The sequence below is a fragment of the Dendrobium catenatum genome, unplaced genomic scaffold (assembly GCF_001605985.2).
Source record: "Dendrobium catenatum unplaced genomic scaffold, ASM160598v2 fragScaff_scaffold_362, whole genome shotgun sequence".
Lineage (NCBI taxonomy): Eukaryota > Viridiplantae > Streptophyta > Magnoliopsida > Asparagales > Orchidaceae > Dendrobium > Dendrobium catenatum.
The window spans coordinates 344,492-366,031 of record NW_021318824.1 but is presented as its reverse complement, the minus strand read 5'-3'; the positions used below and the strand labels follow the sequence as shown (position 1 = coordinate 366,031).

The window sequence follows — 21,540 nt, the reverse complement described above, 5'->3', positions numbered from 1 at the left end:
ATTTTTTGTCTTATCCTACTTTCCATTTTTCTCTTGCCCTTTAAGTTCAGAAACAACAGTTTATTTTTTTAAATTATGTTAGGCTTTTATTTGAATGAAAGTAGTGAAAATGAAATAAAATTATATAAGTTTAGTCTTTGAAGTTTTTCATTTATCATGATAGTTCATATTAATATTTATTTTATTGTTATAATCTCTTATTTTACATGCTTATTATTTTAACAATAATTTTGATAATTATTATTTTTAAATTGAAGAGAGTATTTTTTTATAATGAAGATTATCAAATATCAATTTATATTAGAATGAGTGATGATTATATTAAAAAAAAACTTTTAACTTGATTCCCAATGAAGTTTTAGTACATTATTATAAAAAAATAAAGTAAATTTAAAAAATGCTGGAATGCTTTGCACTGAAAATTTATATTTGGAATAAAATAGCTCGAAGTCATCGTATGGTGATCACATGGAATTGAGGAGTAAAGGGGTCAGAGGCCATGAAAAAAAAGACTTTTTTTTTTTTTTTAACAAAAAGCAGATATATTGAAAATAAAAATCCACGCTTACAAAGGAGTAGAAATAAAATAAAAAGAAGCAAAAGAAAATACATCCAAAGAGAAAGGCGGGCTCAGTAGACAGCCAAGACTACCAGCGTCCCTGAGGCCTCGCACAGACCATCCAATCAAAGGTTGCCACAAGCTAAACGACAGGGACACGAGCCCCGACCACATCATAGCCCAAAGCCTCTCGAGCGCCAAAACATCAACGTCTACGCCGACCTCTACCACGGGAAATCCCACGAGAAGCAACAGATAAAGCAGGTCTAGCCCTAACCAAATTGAAATCATTACCAGGGTCAGAACCCCCACAAAAATCTGGAGAATCCAAGCCACATTCAGAAAAATCGGATTCAGATTCACCATCCGACGAACCATTCAATCAATTTAGATGGTTCCTAATATCCAATCCAGAACTATTACCTATACAATTAGCCATAATACGGGTATCGACCAAATTCACAGGGACATCAATAAAACTACTGCCAACCGGATTGCACGCAACTTCAACACTGGACGGAGGAATCACAACTTCAGCTACAGCAGGAATCAAATTCTCCACAGTATTAGTCGGTACCAAAACAAGAGGAAAAAAGGGTAAAGCATTTGGAGATAAAATATTCGTAATAGCAATAGAATTAACTCCACCCACATCCAATTCCTCCCTATCTAAACCTGGGACAATCAGATCCCGATCAATCATATTTAACGCACCATGTTCCAAAGAGACCAAGCCAGGCTCATCAATTTTAGGAGCAGATTCTGCAGTTACGGGAAGGACAAAAGATTCCACAGCAGTAGTAATAGGTCGCATTCACTAACAGGTGGAATAACCTCACAATTAACTTCCGTCAAAGAAACAGAAACCCCACCAACAACAGGGGTATCGGATGGAGATTCAACAACAGGGAAGACCTCGGGAGCTAAAACAACAATAGCATTTTCGGACTCCACAAGGACCACAACCGTATGAGAAATAACATTTTCAACATTTCCAACATCTAAATTAGCGTTAGGAGGAGAAGAAAACGTTGGAACCACAGGTAAAGTAGGTCGACAATTGCCCTGAGAGTGACCAATACATTTACAACTGGCACAAAATTGAGGAAACTCATCAAAAACCACCTCTTGAGTATAACCTAAAGATTCCAAGCCTAACCAAACTTGCTTAGGAAAAGATTTAGTTATATCAAGCTCAACTAAAACACGAGCAATTGAAGGTCGTGAACCAACAACAGTCGCTTCATCAATTTTCAGGGGCTTTCCAAATAACCCGCCAAGCCCAAAGAGAATGCGAGGAGAGAAGAAATGAGGACGGAGACGAGGAAAAGAAATCCATATCGGTATCACCGGCGACTCAACACCAATATCCAAAGTAGGTGACCACTTGGTTAATTTCATAAAGCAATTGAAAACTAGGTAAGAACGGTGACAGAAAACCCTACAGTAATCGAGATCATTAGATAGCTTGATCAAAATGTGCGAAGGATCCAAAACAGTAACGGAAACCTCATTTTTCAACTTCAAATTGAAAAAAAAAATTTACGAATAGCATCTAAAGGAGGTATTTTAGAGGGAAAAAAACCAACTAAAGAGAACTGAAAAGGGGCAGCAAGCTCGTTGATTTCCTGATCGGAAATCCAAAGAGACGGTAGGCCACGAAAAGTAGAAACATGCAAATCTGGAAAAGGAGTTTTAGAACCAGCAAAAGCTTCCAAAAATGAACGCGAATGAGCAACCCCCCCAAAAAAACCAGGGTCTTTAAGCTTAGAAGACGCCATGCCAGCACAACCGGCGAAAGAAGGAAAAAACTAAAGTTACCAAAAGAACATGAAGAAGCAGCGAAGAGGAAAACTTCCCTGAAAACGGTAGATCACCGGAGAGGAAACCCCCGCCGGGCGAGGGAGAAAATCCCGGAGCCAGGAAACCCTAGCAGAGCGGCTAGGGCGAAAAAGCTAGACGAAAAGTAATGCCGTGATGGATCAAATTTGAGTGCTCTTTCTTAAAAAAAAAAAAAAGAAAAAAAAAAAGAAGAAAAAAAAGACTTCAAGAGCTCAAATATATGTAAATAAGGGCTGAGAAATAAACAATAAAAAGATGTTTATTTAGAAATAAGACATTATTTTGTACAATCAAACTCGATTATATTATTTTATTTTTATTTAGTATTTTTATATCTCAAAGAGGGTACATGGAAATGATTTGATATTTGATGAAAAAATTAATCTCAATTTATAAGATAAGTTAAAAAATTAACATGAATTAAAATTATTTTATTTTTAAAAGAGAAAACTTTAAATATAAATATATGAGAGCTATAAGAAAAATGTTGTTCAATTTTTTTAAAAAATGATACATTGATTAAACTCACACCTACTTTCAATAAATTAATATCCTAAGAACTTCATAGCCACCTTTTATAAATTATAAATGTTACAGCCGTCCCAAATATATCATGAATTATAAAACATAATTGGTATGATGAACATTTATTATATTTAATTAAGATAATATTTGTGAGAATAATTTTTTTATCTTTCCATCATCATTCCAAATTTAAAGAATATATTCAACCATTAATTATAACAAAATTATATCCATTATATCACAAGGTATTTCATTATAGAAATTATATGAAATTTATAAAATATATATAATAACAACTGAATTTAAAAGGAATAACTAATAATTTACTAGGTATATATATCTAATACATCATCAAAAATTTATTTTGATAAGACATAAATCTCAAAAAACTATCTTGACGGCCAGACTTCCATCAAGCGACGCTAGATTTTCTTCCCAATTTGTCACCAGACTACAACCATACGGTTAATATTTGTAATCTGATTGCCCTCAGGGACGAGTTAGCCCATTGTGTCTAACTTAAATTCTAGTGTAATCATTTTTAACTGGGCTAAGCCCCATGATTTTTACCCCTTCCAGGATTTCCACATAAAAATCTTATCTTATCTGTGTGTAAGCTGGATAGCCATACAACGCTAAGGCATATAACTATAACTCTATCGCCGCGTATATTTTAGCCCGCAATTATATCTAAGAAACTTACTATAAGTATCAAAGATAGAACTCCTAAAAGAAATAATAATTTTATTTTCTAATGAATAAAATTGTAGTGTCTTGAAATTACGCTCTTTTGAGATTCAAAATAAAATTATTAGATGAGTATCTACTCGAAAGCTCTAAATAATATGAAATTCCATCAATCACAAGTATGCAAATGTACATATGCATTAAAAATTAGTAGTTTATTAACTAAAACAAGTGCAACCAAGTTAACATGAATTACTCCATAATAAACTTAGATTAATTATTATCCTTCGAAAATTAAAGTTTTAACCATGTATTAAATTATATTTTTCTAAATTTATCATATAGAATTACACTAAAAATATCACGAGTCTTATTAAAATCTTTGTTAATTTAGATATGATTTGGGATAGCTTTCTTAATGCAGTTTTTTAGACCAAAATTTTTTAGATTAAAAAATTTTTGTACTAAAAATTTTTCTAGAAAATAATAATAAAATTATCCCAAATGATATCCTAATTATACTTTGAATAATAAATAGTTATCTAATAATTAATCTATTATAAACTAATAAGCAAATCTCCTCTCACTAACGTAAGTAGAGAAGATTGTTAAGAACCTCTAATATAAATACTCATCTCTAATTCTTGTGTTCAATAAGACGCTGACACGTGTACCTATCTACTGCTTGTCTTTTATAAATAGAGACATAGGCCGGCTGTAAAGGGTAGAAAAGTAATAATAAAATATTCTTTATTAGTTCTTTATCCGACATCACTGTTCATCTTCTTTCTTGTGTCTCTCTGTTAAGTTTCTACATGGTATCTAGAGTCAGTCGATTGTGAGGACCTCGTCTATGGCGAATCAAGCGCCTGATTCCTCGTCAATCGGCACTGCTTCGGCTGCTACCACCGGACCTCCGGTCATCTCCTCCTCCCTGAAATTCGTCATTTCCAACCTCAAGTTCTTGGTGCCCCATGCCCTCACACCGGACAACTTTCCCATATGGAGCTCTCAAATAGCAAAACTCTTCCGAGCCAATGGATTTGCGTCATTTCTTGATCCAAAATCTACATTAGAGAATGTGGATCCAAATCAAGACGCACGATCTTGGTTAATCACCGATCAAAACTTGGCAACAGCCATGTGCTCGACCATCTCACCGTCTGTGCTTCCATATGTGATCAACCTTGATTCAACTCAAGCAATCTGGGAAACCTTACATACCCGGTTTCAATCTTCGAATCGCTCCAAGGTAATTCAACTCAAACATGAGCTTCACAACATCTCGATGCAAACGATGTCTATGACTCAGTACCTTACTGAGATCAAGAAAATCGTCGATCAAATTGCCTCCGCCGGATCGTCTATAGATCCAGAAGATGTGATCATCTTCATCCTAAACGGACTGCCTCCGTCATATCAATCGTTCACCACCACGATCCGCACAATGCAAGGATCTCTATCTCTTGACCAACTATACGCCCTCCTTATGAGCGAAGAAATCCATATGAAAACGGCGGCGTTGAAATTTCCCAAATTGCCGGACCAACAAGCGGCTCTGTACTCGGTTCGTGGTCGTGGCAAACGTGGACGCGGACGTCCCCAGTATATGTCGTCACAGGCACCTGCTCCATCAGCCACTGCTGCGGTTGTCTGCCAAATTTGCAAGAAAAAGGGCCACAGTGCAGAAGCATGTTGGCATCGCCTCAATACAAATTACACACCCAGTCTACCCACGACCAAGAACCAAAGCGCTCTCACTGCTCATAATGACAACATGAATTCCTCGGACTGGTTCATTGACTCCGGGGCATCTTCTCATATGACCAACAATGCTGACAACCTGGAGCTCTACACCAACTACACGGGCAGCGAGTCGGTAACTCTTGGGGATGGAAGAACCGTCCCGATTGCTCATACGGGATCGGGTATTCTTCCTACCCCTACCAGTAAGCTGATTCTATCTAAACTCTTACATATTCCCTCCCTTTCCTATAACTTGCTCTCAATTTCGAATTTAGTTAAAGATAATCACATCTCCATAACTTTTGATGAAAAAGGCTTTGTGTTTAAGGACCCGAAGACAGATCAAATCATCCTTGAAGGACCTTGCCGCAACGGGATGTACAAGATCACATCTACAGCCACACGTCCGATGGCTACCGCTTTACCAGCCGTTAACACCAAATCGGACAACTGGCATCGTCGTCTCGGCCACCCTCATCATCGCGTCTTGGAATCCATTTCTTCTACTAATCCTGCTTTACGTATTTTTCCTGTTAATTCTACTTGTATTTCTTGTGTATCATGTAAAGGCCACAAACTTTCGTTTGAAAGTTCGGCCAGTAGTACTAGCTCCCCTCTTGAACTCATTCATTCCGATGTGTGGGGACCTTCGTCGGTTCCGTCACACCAAGGCTTCCGGTACTATGTCATTTTTGTTGATGATTACTCACGCTATACGTGGTTGTTTCCTATTATGTTCAAATCTGAGGTTACTAACACGTTCATTAACTTCACTAAATTTATTGAACGACAATTGAACTCTAAAATCAAAACTATCAGGACTGACGGTGGAGGTGAGTTCGTCAACACTCACTTTCAAACTTTTACCAAAACTACAGGTATTCGCCATCAGTACTCGTGTCCCTATACCCCAGAACAAAATGGGATAGCCGAACGAAAACACAGACACATTATCACAACCACGAGAACTCTCCTACAGACGGCAAGTCTTCCTCATTCGTTCTGGCTTGATGCTGCTGTCACTGCAGCTTATTTAATAAACCGCCTCCCCTCTACTACTACCAAGAACATCTCTCCGCTACAACGGTTATTTAACATCAAACCGTCATATGCACACCTGAGGGTGTTCGGATGTCAATGCTTCCCCTTGCTCTCGCCGGGCCATCGCACGAAGCTGTCCCCAACTTCGCAGCCATGTATCTTCTTGGGATACTCTGAAGTATCAAAAGGATATAAATGCCTAAATCAGGTATCTAATAAAGTTTTTGTGTCACGAAATGTTAAGTTTAACGAATCTCTTTTTCCCTACAAAGACAGCCCGTCTAGCGCCACCCCATCTACCTCTCCGCTTCCCTCTCCGCTACTTATACCTCCGTCCATCATTCAACCTCCTCTAACCGCCGTCAACAACAGCACTCAACACAACCAGCTCCCTGCAATTCCATGCTCCAATACAGAAAACACTCATGAGCAACCTGCCCGCAACATTGTCTCCGATCCATCACAGCCTCGCACTGTCAACCATCCTATGAACACTCGATCCAAGACAGGCTCTCTCAAGCCAATACAAAGACTCAACTTGCTTCACCAGACTCAACCTTCCGCTGACCCGACCACTTATACAGAAGCAAGTAAGAAATTTGAATGGCGGCAAGCCATGGCACAGGAATTCTTCGCTCTTCAAAAACAGGGCACCTGGGTTCTCGTACCACCGCCATCGACTGGGTCTATACTTGGGTCTAAATGGACTTACCGAACAAAATACAACTCAGATGGATCCGTAGCTAGATTCAAAGCAAGGCTGGTCGCTCAAGGAAATCAACAGGAATATGGCATCAACTACCAAGACACATTCAGTCCGGTCGCCAAACTTCCAACCATACGAATTCTGTTTACGGTTGCTCTGTTTTACAAATGGCAGATTCACCAACTGGATGTGGCAAATGCTTTCTTGCACGGTGATATTAACGAAACCATTTATATGCAACAACCTAAAGGGTTTGAAGACGCCACACATCCTCTTCATGTCTGTAAGCTACGAAAAGCAATCTACGGGCTTCGACAAGCTCCGAGACAATGGTATACTACTTTCACCTCTTATCTCAATCAAATTGGGTTTTCTCACAGCCAAGCGGATCCCTCTCTCCTTATTCTACATCAAGACAACGTTCAGATTTATCTTCTTGTATATGTTGATGTCATTCTTCTAACGGGCAACAACGAAAAAGCCATCAACATTCTCGTCAACAAACTCACATCTCAATTCTCTATGAAGCAACTAGGGCCGGCACACCACTTTCTGGGCATCCAGATTGATCGAACCTTAGATAAGTTATTTTTTTCACAAAGCACGTACGCCAAATCCATATTACAGATGGCCGAGTTACACAAGTGTAACTCGGTTGCTAACCCCTCGTTAACAAAAATTACAGCTATCCCAACTGAAGATCCGCCGCTCTTCGATCCTATTATCTACAGGAGGATCATCGGTAGCCTTCAGTACCTCACGCTGACGAGGCCAGATATCGCGTACACCGTCAATACCCTTTCTCAATATATGCACAAACCAGAGTCTATACACACCGTAATGCTGAAGAAGCTGCTCCGATACATCCAAGGTTCGATGGACTTCGGGTTACCCATTACCAGATCTGACCTCTCTCTTCGCACATATTCGGACGCAGACTGGGCTTCTGATCCAGTGACTCGCCGCTCTACCTCAGGCTTCTGTACATTTCTCGGCAACACTCTAGTATCCTGGACCGTCAAGAAACAGAACACCGTCTCCCGGTCATCAACGGAGTCGGAGTATAGAGCTCTCGCCGCTGCCACAGCTGAAACTATCTGGCTCAAAGATTGATCAATGAGTTTCGCATTTCTCACTCAGCACCAGTCGAAGTCTTCTGTGACAACACGTCCGCAATCGCTCTCGCAAACAATCCCGTATTCCACGCTCGTACAAAGCATATCGAAATCGATCAACGCTTTATACGCGATCATATCCTGAACAAGACGATCCGTCTTCTACCCATAAGCACGGTGGATCAGATTGCGGACATCCTTACCAAACCGTTGGCCACACCGAAATTCAAATATTTGAGGAACAAACTGTCTATTATATCTAAAACACAGTTTGAGGGGGAATGTTAAGAACCTCTAATATAAATACTCATCTCTAATTCTTGTGTTCAATAAGACGCTGACACGTGTACCTATCTACTGCTTGTCTTTTATAAATAGAGACATAGGCCGGCTATAAAGGGTAGAAAAGTAATAATAAAATATTTCTTTATCCGGCATCACTGTTCATCTTCTTTCTTGTGTCTCTCTGTTAAGTTTCTACAATAGTTATCTAATAATTAATCTATTATAAACTAATAAGCAAATCTCCTCTCACTAACGTAAGTAGAGAAGATAAGGTGTTGATGCCTCAATGAAACTAAAGGGCAGTCTGTTATTGAAGATCCGACCTGACTGAGAGCGCGCAGTTCTTGAATCGCAGAAGAATTAGAGGAGAAGAGAAATATACAGAGAGTAAAAGTAGAATATTATTCCCTATCTAGTCCACAGTGCATACAGCGGTATTTAAAGAATACAAGGCAGTCATGTACACGTGAGCATCAGGAAGAAATACATAATGAGCTGACGTGTCTTTTATGCATTGATTTTGTTGTTGTGTTCGAATAGTTATAATGGGGAAAGTCGCAAAGATATAATAATAATGAAGAGGAAGGTGAGAGGAGCATTATAGTTTGAGAGAGAAAAAAGGGCGTATGGCAATAATGAGAAGAATACTTACAATTGTGGTGAATCTTGGTCAAAGAGAGAAAAAAAAAAAGGAGAATTTACTGATGGATGCTCAATTGATGGAGACTAATCTTCTTCAAGAGAGAGAAAAGGTATGCGATGCACTACTAGTTGTCTCGTATAAATCACGCCTATATGTCGTGAGAGGAGTGAATTTTTTTATGTTAATCACGTGCCATTCTCATGAAGGAGAAGGGTGAGGGTTTCTCATGAAGGAGAAGGGTGCGTGTCCTGTCCCCGATCTGCAAGAAAACCGAGCTGACCTCCTCCGTTGCTTTGCTATGGCAGACCATCTGTTCGACGAAATGCCCGTTAGAGTAATTCCTTTGGTTTTCGAGTCTTTTGACTGGATTTGAAATGTGGGTCTTACTTAAGATTGGTCGTTATCAGCAAACCTGGGCTTCACTTCCGTTTTGCAAAGTTTCTGCTCCAAAGATTCTAGCGATCTATCATCGTTACGGTGACTTCTCTAACGTGGTTTATTCACCAGAGCTGCCTGATTGGTTTAGGTTTGCGGAGGGAGAGCAGGATTGTGACTTGGATTCGAAAGATGACTTTTTGCTTCCCACACGGTCGGGGAATTTGGAAGGTAGGCGTGGTAGTAGAAAAGCTGTTGTTCGGATCGAGCATTCTGAGGCTGTTGATGTTGATGTTGATCCAATCAGCAATGTACTGAAGGTAAGGTTCGGTTCTCCTGAAGAAGTTGTCTCTACTCTGAATAATTACTCCCCAAAGGTTTCAAAGAATTTGGTTGACAAAATATTGAAAAGGTTTAACAATGAATGGATCCCTGCATTGGGTTTCTTCAGGTGGGCCGACGCTCGTATGGGATACAAGCACTCCCGTGACTCGTATGATATGATGGTTGACATATTGGGAAAATCGAAGCAATTTGACACAATGTGGGGCTTGGTTGAGGAAATGAGTGGAATTGGTGGACTAATATCGTTATCAACTATCACAAAGGTCATCAGAAGGCTAGCTGGAGCTGCTAGATGGAAGGATGCCGTAAGGGCTTTTCATGGCATGGTGAAATTTGGGATTAGCAAAGATACTGTGGCTATGAACATTCTGTTGGATTCTTTATGCAAGGAGAGGAGTGTTATGCGTGCTAGATATGCCTTTTTGGATCTAAGAAGAGAAATAGCTCCCAACGCTAGCAGTTTTAATATATTGATTCATGGATGGTGCAAAGCAAGGAAACTTGAAGAAGCTTGGAAGACTTTAGAGGAAATGATAGAATTTGGTTTTAAGCCTTGTGTAATTACATATACTAGTTTAATCGAAGCTTACTGCTTGGAAAGAGATTTTCAGAAGGTTGAAGCTGTTCTTGATGAGATGAGAACTCAGGGATGCCAACCTAATGTCATAACCTATACCATCATAATGCATTCTTTTGGAAAGGCAAAGAAATCTCAAGCAGCTTTTTCCGTTCTTGACCAAATGAAGACTGATGGTTGTTTGCCTGATGCTTCAGTCTACAACTCCTTAATTTACATATTCGCTAGAGCAGGTCAATTAAGAGAAGCCTATAATGTATATGAGGAAATGCATAAAAGAGAAATCTCTCCAAATGTGACCACATTCAATACCTTAATTTCAGCTGCCTGTAATCATTCTCAGGCAGAGCATGCTTTGAAACTCCTTGTGATAATGGACGAAACTTCATGCAAGCCTGATATCAAGACTTATTCTCCTTTACTTAAGTTGTCATGTTCAAGGAAATGGATGAGGGTCCTTCTGTATTTACTGGGCCATATGTTTAAAAGGGATATCAGCCTAGACCTTGGAACATATACACTTCTGGTGCGTGGACTATGTCGGACGGGGAAATTGAAGCAAGCATGCATATTTTATGAGGAAATGATATTAAAAGGATTCATTCCTAGGAGTCATTCAAGTGCTATATTGCTGGAAGCACTTGAAAGGAAGAGTATGGTTGCTGCAAAGTCAAGAGTTCAAAAGTTAACGTTGAAGGCACAGAGTATGCGACAGCTCACCCATTACACAGATCAATATGCTTCTGACTGAAGAAAGAGCGTTGTTCTGATAACTCTTTCCAAGAATAAGTTAAAGATAAAGATTTTAAATTCACTTGCATGGTAGCATGCACAAAGGTAAGTTTTTTTTTTCTCTTGTATGATAATTTGTTCTTCTTCATTTCGTCTTTCTTTTATTGCCTAGTAAAAAGGTAAACTAAGTTCCCAAATGCCGATTTATATTTATTGAAAACAAGATTAGAATTAATTATAACATCACACGGTCACACCTAACTTGAATGTGATTTAGAATGGCCATAATCCTCTAGTTATAGCTTAATCGAAAGTAATTTTGAAACACAAATACCTAAAGTTATGTACTTTGCCTCTGCAATGGATAAAGTAATAGAATTATACTTTCTACTCTATCATGATATAAGTGGAAGTTCTAAGATCTAATAGGTGCATGAAGTGTTCTTCTAATTGACTCTACATCCTACATAGTCAACATTAGAGCATCCTATAAGATCAAAAGATAACTTGTTCTTAGGGATCCATTATCCTAAGTTCGGTGTTCCTATAAGGCTTATAAAAGTTCTTTTGCTACTGTCATGTGTGACTTCTTAGAATCTACTTGAAATCTAGTACATATCCCTATAGAAACATAATATATGGTTTATTAGTTATCAAATATAATGAGGACCATATCATACCTCTATAAAGCTTAAAATCTATTGCCTTCCCATTTGCATTTTTTTTCTAGCATAATTATTAGGCTCATAGAGGTGCCAACCAATTTAAATCCCTTCATGTTAAATTTAAACATATTAATCATATCTTGAATGTACTTGGTTTGAGATAAAAGTATTCATTCATCCTTCTACTTGTAAACCAAAGAAGTAGTTTAGTTTTCCAATTAAGCTCGTCTCAAACTCTTTTCTCATAGTACTTACAAATTCATAACATAACTAACATTTTGGGGCTCTTAAGTAAACTATCATATACATATATTTGAGTCATTATCATGTCTCCTTCAATTTGCTTGATAAATGATGTAGTGCCTACCTTTTCTTTGCAAAATCACAAACTGATAAGAAATGTGCTTAATCTCTCATATTGGACTCTATGAGCTTATTTTGGTCCATAAAGTGTTTTCTTCACTTTATACATTTGACATAGAAAACATAATACATAAAACTAGATAACTTTTCTACAAACATATTTTCCTCTATGATCCCTTCTAAAATCAAATCTTAAGATACATTTGACATAAAGTAAAATTTATAAAATATGCAAATGCTAGTTAGAGTCTAATGGCTACTAATCTAACTACAAGGGGAAAATATTTTCAAAGCCTATCCCTTTTATCTAACCTAGCCTTATTCCTAACTATAGTGCATGAATCATTTGCTTTATTGTTATAACCCCATTTAGTTTCTATCACATACTAATCAGTGGGTCTAGGTACTAACTCTCAAATATCACTCCTAATGAATTAAATCAATTCTACTTGCATTGTACTTTCCAAAAATTCATCCTCTCAAGTTTCCTGTATTTTTGATGGCTTAAATGTGATAGAAATGCAGAATAGTACACCTCTTCTTTAGTTGCACTCCTAGTTCTAACTCATTTTAAACAAGTCTATGATAAGTTCCCTAGGATGACTTGAAGCACAACACCACTCCTTAGGTAACTCAAATGCTAGTGGTTCCTCCTTAAAAGCTTCAAGCTGATACAGGCTTAAGGTTTCTAGTTTATCAATCTCCTCATCATGCAAATTTTTTGTCCTAAGTAGTCTATTAAATAGATATCACTTATAGATTATTCCTCAATTAATGATATTTTAACTAAATACTTTATGTTCTTAATTATTCTATGAATATCACAATAATACTCCATCAAATCTATTATCAAATTTCATCAAATTTTCCTTTTCATTCCTCAATATGAATCATCTACACCAAAAAATATGAAAAAGACATACATCTGACGTCCTTTCTTTCCAAATCTCATAAGGTATTTTCTAATTGCCAATTTAATATTTACCATGTTATTTACATAGCAAGATGTACATTATTTTAGCCCAAAAGTATTTATACATATCGAGTTCACTAAGCATTATTCTAAACATATCTAATAATATCTCTCTTCCACATTTCTATACCATTCAGCTGTGATGTTCTAGATACAGAAAAGTTGTCTAATCCCAATTTCATCACAAAAAGTCTCAAACTTATCAGTTTCAAATTCTTCTCATTAATCACTCATAATATATAACAGAGATGATTTCTTTTCTTTCTAAATCCATTAACAAATTTCATGAATTCTATTATTGCATCACTTTTGTTGACTAAAAATACTAAGTAAAGCTTGAATAATCATCAACTATAATATACACTTAAAAGATGTACAAGTATGTATTACGCCGGCCCAGGAGGGGCCGGCTGCCTTTCCTGAATCGGTCCCTAGTGGACTGGTTTGGGTTTACCACTGCCAGCCCAAGCTAGGAGAGAGAGGGGGGCCGGCCACTCCCTTGGGCCCCACACCTTGAAAAATAATTGTTTGGAGGCAAAAATATGAATTAGGGGCTATTTAGGGAATTTGTAATTTTCTTTTGTCTTTAATTATTGGTTAATGTTAGAATTAGGATTTCATCTTGAATTTGAGAAAAGATTTGAGATCTAGGGTTTGTGTTCTTGGGCTCTAGGCTTGGCTAGAGAATTGGAGAGTTGTTTCTTCCTCTCGAATAGAAGAAACATGTATCTTTGCTGTTTTTCTTGCATCTATTAGTGAATTTCTCCACTGTTTCCTCAGATTTCTCTATTTTTCCTAAGGAAAACTGCTGTAGTTGCTGTCTGACTGCTGTAAACAGCAATTTTTTTCACTGTTTTCTATCCAATGTTGCTAGGTTTGCTTGCGAACTCAAGTATTACCCTTGGGGTTACTTGCGAACTCAAGTACTTCCTATAAGTATGCTTTCTTAGTTGATTGTCATCTCATAATTGATCGTTAGAGTAATGCAACTGACATTATCCAACTACCAACTAATTTCTAAACAAATTGGATAAGATATGCATGCTAGCATGGCAAAATTGTATATGACATAACCAGGGGTCATCATAAATTCCATTTAAACATTTTAGAATATTAGAAAAAAAAAACTATTCAATTGAAGCAAATAAAGTTTATTGTACCTATGACCCATAAAGTATATTTCATTATTTAGCTTAATCAAAACTTATGTTGAAGAAAACTGAACATCATACCCTATATCACCTTTTTGGTTGATGCTGATTAGGTTATCGTTTAATCCATTAACCATTAAGAGCTTCTCAATCATAGAGGAGCCATAAATAATGGTGTGCAAACTCCAATTCTCTTTCTTGTAATAATTTTCCTAATGATATGTAGCTTCCATTTCTTGTTTCCATTGAAAAAAAAAAAGTTTCCATTGAAGCAAATAGTGTGTGCAGTTTCCTGTTATAAGTTACGAAAAATTGCTGTCCAAGTATCTTTTGCCTTCATTGATCCTAAAGTAAATGGGTACTAACACAAAAATTCAATATTCCATTAGCTTGGGAACTCAAATTTAGGTTCACTGGTGGAATGAATGGAATGAACAGGCTTTGAAGGAGGAGATCTAACAACATTTGTTAGATTTCAATTCCAACTTCCGCGTCTGTGGTTCCACGCGATTTCGCGTCCAAGCTTCCGCTTTTGCGCTCCTGCTTCTACTTATGTGCTTGCGATTCATCCTACTCCTGCTTCCGATCCCATGGTTTTTCCCTTCGCCTTCCATGCCTTCATGGTTCTACCTTTCGCACTCGAGCTTGCTCTCGAGTCAAGCCTCTTCACTCTAACTCGAGCTCGTTTAATAGACGAGCTCGTTATCGAGTTGAGAGCTCGAGCTCGTTATCGAGTTGAGAGCTCGAGCTCGTTATCGAGTTGAGAGCTCGAGCTCGTTATCGAGTTGAGTTCGGAACTAGCTCGGTTCACTTACGCCCGTGTGTAACTCATCATAAGACATGTTTTCAATTATCTCATCGAAGGTATCATCCATGGCCAATAAGCATATCTTAGTTTCCTCTTGATGAAATGATTTTGTGATTGTTCCTTCACTATCTCAGTCCATCCTAGTAACTTTTTATTTCTTCTTGTTCTTTTTGGTTGTAAGTTTTTTTTTTTCTTTTCTTTTACTTTTATTCAAAAGGCATTCAAACTTGAAATGATCGAACTTGTTAAATTTATGTATATTGTGGACTATTTCTTTTCACCTATACCTTTATTTTTTAATTTAATTTAAAATTTTAACAATTTTTTTTTTTATTTTTTTTGCATAGTTTGTATGCCATCTCATCATCATCACTATTGCTCAAATGATGGCAGTTAAGAGCAACATCTTTTTTCTTCATTTCCTTGTTTTATTCCTCATTTTTCCTTGATCTAGTTAGTTGTTCATAAGGTTAAAGATTTCAGTTCCTTACGCTGTTGATTGTGCAAGATATATGTTTCATAAAATAGTTGCTCCTTCAATAGCCAAAGAAGCATTTACCCCAATATCCACTTTTTGATTAATTATTCTATGCGGACGTCGAATGCCGTATGGAGACCAATCAGAATGCGCCACATCACCTCGTCGCTCGGTACCGCGGCTCGATACTGCTGAGTGACGTATTTTGATTGGTCTTCGGATAATTTTCTGCATCCGGTCTCCGCACAGAATAATTTCTCTCACTTTTGGGACAACCTCCCTTCCTCGATAGGAGTACCTTCTATTGGTGTTTTCCTCCAAAATAATTATTAAAATACTAATCAAATCATCTAAAAGTAAATTTACACAAGTGATTTATTATGTGAATTTACTTGTTACATGGAGAAGCTGAGTGCATCAATCACCAAAGTATCAAAGCATTTTATTGAGACAAAGAAAGCTTATTGTTTCTCTCCACTACATTTAAAATCATAACTAAGTTTTGCATGAGGAAGAAATATAGTGGCTGATTTTAAAAAAAATGATCTTTTGATTTTTTTGTGTAATCTTCAATCCCAATGCACAAATATAATTAGGTATTTATTCCAATAGTGTATAAATTTAATTAAATCATTAAAATTAATAACAAAAAATATTTCCCACTTTTATACCAGCAACCAACATTTAAAAATCCCTTAATTTTGTTAAGTGATCAGGCTCAAAATGACTAGAATATGTCATTTAAATCTTTCATGAATCACATTTGTGGAGGCCCATAGTATTTATTTTTTTCAGTTCCAAAATAATTGTATGTTTATAGCGTAAGCGCAGACTTACCACTAACCCGTGATATTTGTGAAGGTCTACAAAGCCTCGTAGATGCTCGTAAATGCAATTAATATAGTATTTTAATTTTTCATACAATATTAGTGTCTAATTTTTAAAATTAATTTAGTTAATTATTAACAAGCCCTTCAATCATATTTTATAAATATTTTGACCTAGAAAATAAGTGGCTCAAATATATGTATAGCTGAAAACAATTTTGGCTTCTTTGGATTATTTTGACCTCACTTTATTGCTTGCCTTATATGACTTTGATATTTTATTTTGAATAGTTCTTTTATATGATTGGTACATTACAAGTTTCTAACCAAATAGGTTTATCTTCAAATATTTGATTCATCCTGATTGTGTGTCTATTTTTTGCATAGACTTAATTGAAACCATCTGACCAAATTTTTAAGTGCAATACTTGATCAAAAATTTCTAGAGCACATTGAGCTTGTAGGGTGAATAGTGGGCAATTGGTGATCATTTCTATAATCTCCCACATTGCTTTAAAGTATCATAACAAATGAAATAGATTGATGAGGAAGCTGTCACATCTTACAATTAAAAAAAAAAAATGCTATGACATAATTTCATAGATCAAATCTTTTTGAATTAATAGTGGCTCGAATTGGATTATATAAGAATCATCATACATGTAGCACTGTTATAAAGAGATGAAAAAAATTATGCATTCCTACAAGCATTAGAGAAAGAACCAATTGATATGAACCTCTAACAATTCTCCAAATCACCTCAAAAGGATCAACAAAGTGGAAAACTTTACGCACTTGTCAAATCTTACAGCTTCATGCATAGCTGAAACCTTGAGAAACTCACGATCTCCAATCTCAAACTCAAACTCATTATTCTTAGGGTCAAAATATTTTTTCTAATGCCACTAACTTGAACAATGCCATTCTTGAATCAAGTGGATCTTCAAAATAGTTTAATCAAATAGTTGAGGTCCTAAGAGTTTTTTCTAACCAATACAAAAGAGAGATGCATTTTCTACCATAAAGAGGCTCACATATGGCGCCATATTGGATAATATCTTAGAAACCATTACTATAAGTAAATTTCACAAGGAAATGTAATCTTCCCATGTACCTCTAAACTCAACATTATAAGCTCTCAACAAATCTTTTAAGATTTTAGTAATGTGAATACATAAATGCCTTCACAGGGGCTTTAGTATGTAGTTTCTGGGTCATAGCGAGGATAATCACCCTCAAGAAGAGTTCCTTTTGAACACTCGCCTGAGCATACCAATGACTCTCCCTATATGAGGTGAATTAGAGATTATTTTTTGGACAAACAGATCACTATTAACTCAATCATTAGCTCTTTCCTTAGAGCTATTATTCCCCCATCCAAGCTCAAATATAGGAAGATTATTATGTAGGACTCCCTAATCACCCTACCAATCCTGAACATAATATATTATCTCAACTACCTCAATTCACTCACTTATTCTACCACAACGACCCAAGACTCAGCACAATTTACCACAACTCCCAATCAAACTTACACTACAAAGTTCATCCAAGTGTGCACAAGTTAGCATACTCACCAGGGAGCTCACCTTCTACCTCATTCGCCCATTGCATACTCAGCAATGTCTCACTCAGCCAGAGATGATTCCTCCATTCCATCCCTCTTGCCAATTAGGATGCGACACGTGTATAATGTGTGGTGTAACATTGTATTTTTACTATTTTTCTGTATATAGCCTTTCTATAGCCCCTATAATTCTAGAAATAAGGGATAATGGGAATTGTTTTAGGGGACCCTAGAAAAAAAAATATCTTTGACTAATTGGAAAAAATCTACTTAATCCCGGGTTCTCCCTCTATACTCACTATTCCCACTCACAAGTTTTTTACATCTTTGAGTGGGTCTAATAATAAAGTCTGGTGTTATCCACGGACAATTTTATATTCAACATCCTGTTAGTTGTAATGAGCTATCATTTTTCTCATCCTCCAGGTGCTTTTGGACTTCACTATAAACTCTTTTTAGACATTGAATTTTATCTAACTACTCTAGGTGGTAGTAAAATAGGAAAAATATTGTCTGCCATACTTTCCCAATTACCTTCATCATAAAGTAATAAAGCCCCTTGGCAAGAATCCTTTTGATGTTGTCCTATATACCTGAGAGTGGGCGATGACATGCTACTCAAAGTATTTTCATGAGCTCTGAGACATTGGTTTGGAGGTCTGGCCAAGGGATGTACTCTCTTCACTTTAACTCACTAAGTTGCTACTTGACGAGTCGCTGTCAAATGAGTTTCTGCCCAACGACTAACCGCTTCTCTCGGCAAGTCCCTTCCCTTTGTCCAGTCTCTCCTCAGCATAGGCTGCTTCCTCTTCTTAGCCCCACTACTCACCACTCCTCTTTATGGTGGCATCTATCGTCGACCCATTTCCTTCAATGGGGGGAGGAAACACTTCCTTTGGTGCTTTTATTTTCTTCACAGTCAACATCTTTGGGCAAACTCCCTACCCTTAATCCAACCTTGCCTTCTTAGGAGGTGCATCCTTCCGAATAAACTTAGTGGGCCCCTTAGTGGATCCCCCCCCCCCTTTTCCTCTCAATCAAAATGATGACTCCCTTCAGGACTTCTAGGTCCTATTAGTGATTGTAGCTTTTGTTTTATCTACAGAAACATCAAGCGAGTTAGCATAAGGCGATTAAAAATTGTAAACAAAAACTCACAACTTATTATAAAAATTGCAAAAAATGTGGAATTCATTAATACGGTAGAGGGTGATTAGTAGCTAGAGGTGTCAAAACGGCATAATTGTCGGGTTCAGGTCCAACCCAAATTGACTCGACTCTAAACGGGTTGACCTTAACCGAACCCAATTTTGCAAATGAGTTAGGAATTACAACTTAGATCCACCTGTGCAGGTCACCGAGTTAACACGACCTAACTCGCGAACCTAGACACGAACGCCTGATGCAGGCGAGCGTTGAGTCATGATGTAAGAGCCCGATGCCGGAGGGCTGGGCGACTAAGTCTGGACATGCTGCTATGCAGACTGCGGGGTCAATTGGTCTAGCCGCAAGAGCGTGTTGCACTGCTATGAGTGAGCGTAATGTGGCGGGTGCAAGTCGCAAGGCTGAGGCATGTGGGGTCGAGCTCGTGGGTGCCACAACCCAACCCGACCAGAACAGGTCCTATCGTGTTGAGCAGTGATAGGCAAATCTCAATATTTAATTTTGAAATTATTTTAGATTTTCTGTCAATATTCATTGAAATAAACTACAGACTACAGAGCTACTAAAACATCAAAATACTGAAAATAAACTCATCCACCAAGTTTCTTTTATTTCATCAAAATGAATAATTACACTACAGTACATGGATACATGCAAGAGTTATAAGACTGTAAATTTAACTAGTAATGACTGTACAAAAATCCAAATAGGCAAATACCTATGACCTCAGATCTGGTCTTGAAATGCTAGTCCACAATCTCCTTCCCCTTCCCAGATCCTAAAAATCAAAAGTAAAATCACAGTGAGCTACAATAGCTCAGCAAACATACAAACCAATCTAAAATTTTAATATTCTTTTATCAAATATCTTATGAAATCTTTAAAAATAGTTAAATACAATTTAATTAAATCACTATACTGAAAGATGTAAAAAATGCATAACAATTATTCCTTGACTTAAATAACAATACTTAACAAGTAAATAAATTGAATTTCATATAACATAGCAGTTCATATCACATTTCCCGGACTCAAACAGAACCTTAAATGATTCTAACCCCTTATGACTCCTTTTATTTGTGTTATAGCACTAGAGCATATCACATATCCCTATCTCAGACAGAATCTTATAAGATTATGGCCCATTATAACTCCTAGCAATTCCCTGACACAAACATAATCTCATACGTGGCCCCTTATGACTCACAACCGATATAATTTAATAACATGGCCCCTTATGACTCACAACCGATATATTTTAATAACATATGCATATATATCATCACATTATAGCAATATTGACTATTCTAGGTAAAAAATCTTATAAAAAATTTATGGATTTTCATAGTGGGTGTGGGAGCGGGACGCCTGACACAACACGAGATGGGTGCGGGAAGCTAGAAAGAACTCATGACTTACTGGTGTGCGCGGATCAGTGGCTCGGGGGTCAAACCCATGTTGATTTTTAGTTTCTGGGTCAGCCCAAACTGACCCAGTTTATAAACAGGTCAAAAATGAAAGTTAAACCTGAACCATCAGGCAAATGATTTAACCCGAACTTGAAAATTTTTTGGGTCGGATCAATATTTGACACCCCTATCAGTAGCTCTCCCTGGTGTAGAAGAGCACTTGCTCGTCTCTCACTGAGAGGGAAATATGGTCTCCTTTTTCATAGTAAAAGCAATGGGGTAAGTCTGCACGGTCCAAGAGAACACATTTTGAATCACCATTAACTTGGATTTCAGGTCATGGAACTTATTCACCGGGCCTGTCTCCTTCATCACGCCTGACAAAAATTGCATATTGTTGTCCTTAGTTTCCTTGGTAGTGGAGACATGGTAGAATAGAGTGGGTGTCCGCCTCGCACTCACATACGTATAAGAGAAAAGAAATTACAATATCCATGAAGTTTGGAATCACCGGGTAAGGAATACTGCATAATAGTTCAAAACCTCCTCCAGCTCAGCACAAAGCATAAAATGGAGGCCTAGCAAAAAGTGGTTGTAGGGGACGACTAGTGCATCATCAAATAAAGAGTTTGATGATGCACTCCAACCACACAATGAAATTCCTTTGGTCAAAGTAGTATGTGTAGCATGCGAAGTCAGCAGCCTTGTCATGTGACCTCAACTCGGGCAACTCGTGCAAATTTATGAACACTATAATGTACTTGTAAAGGGCATCCATGAACAAACTTTCCTGAGGCACTTGCTGAGGCAATGAAAAAAGGGGCTTGTAGCAGAGTAAGAAATTTTGAATGATGATCGCATCCATAGGGGCCATACCCTGCCTAAATATAAAAAAATATTGAACACGGGACTCAAGACAATGTTCAAATTATATTAAATATAAAGATTTCTTTTTTT

At 37.3% G+C, this 21,540-nt stretch overlaps 1 protein-coding gene across 2 annotated transcripts in view; it reads left to right on the top strand.

Moving 5' to 3' along the window:
* Nucleotides 1–8,798: 8,798 nt before the first annotated feature.
* LOC110113055 (pentatricopeptide repeat-containing protein At3g22670, mitochondrial-like) overlaps nucleotides 8,799–21,540 on the top strand; it is a 27,853-nt gene continuing 15,111 nt past the window's right edge. The window contains exons 1-2 of one of the 2 annotated variants that reach the window (XM_020845475.2): nucleotides 8,799–9,258; nucleotides 9,356–14,306. In XM_020845475.2, coding sequence (XP_020701134.2) covers nucleotides 9,524–11,197 — 1,674 coding nt within the window. In that variant the 5' untranslated portion in view covers nucleotides 8,799–9,258; nucleotides 9,356–9,523 and the 3' untranslated portion in view covers nucleotides 11,198–14,306. Of the gene's footprint in view, nucleotides 14,307–21,540 lie in introns of those variants that run through there. The other variant, XR_003700326.1, reaches the window with a different exon arrangement.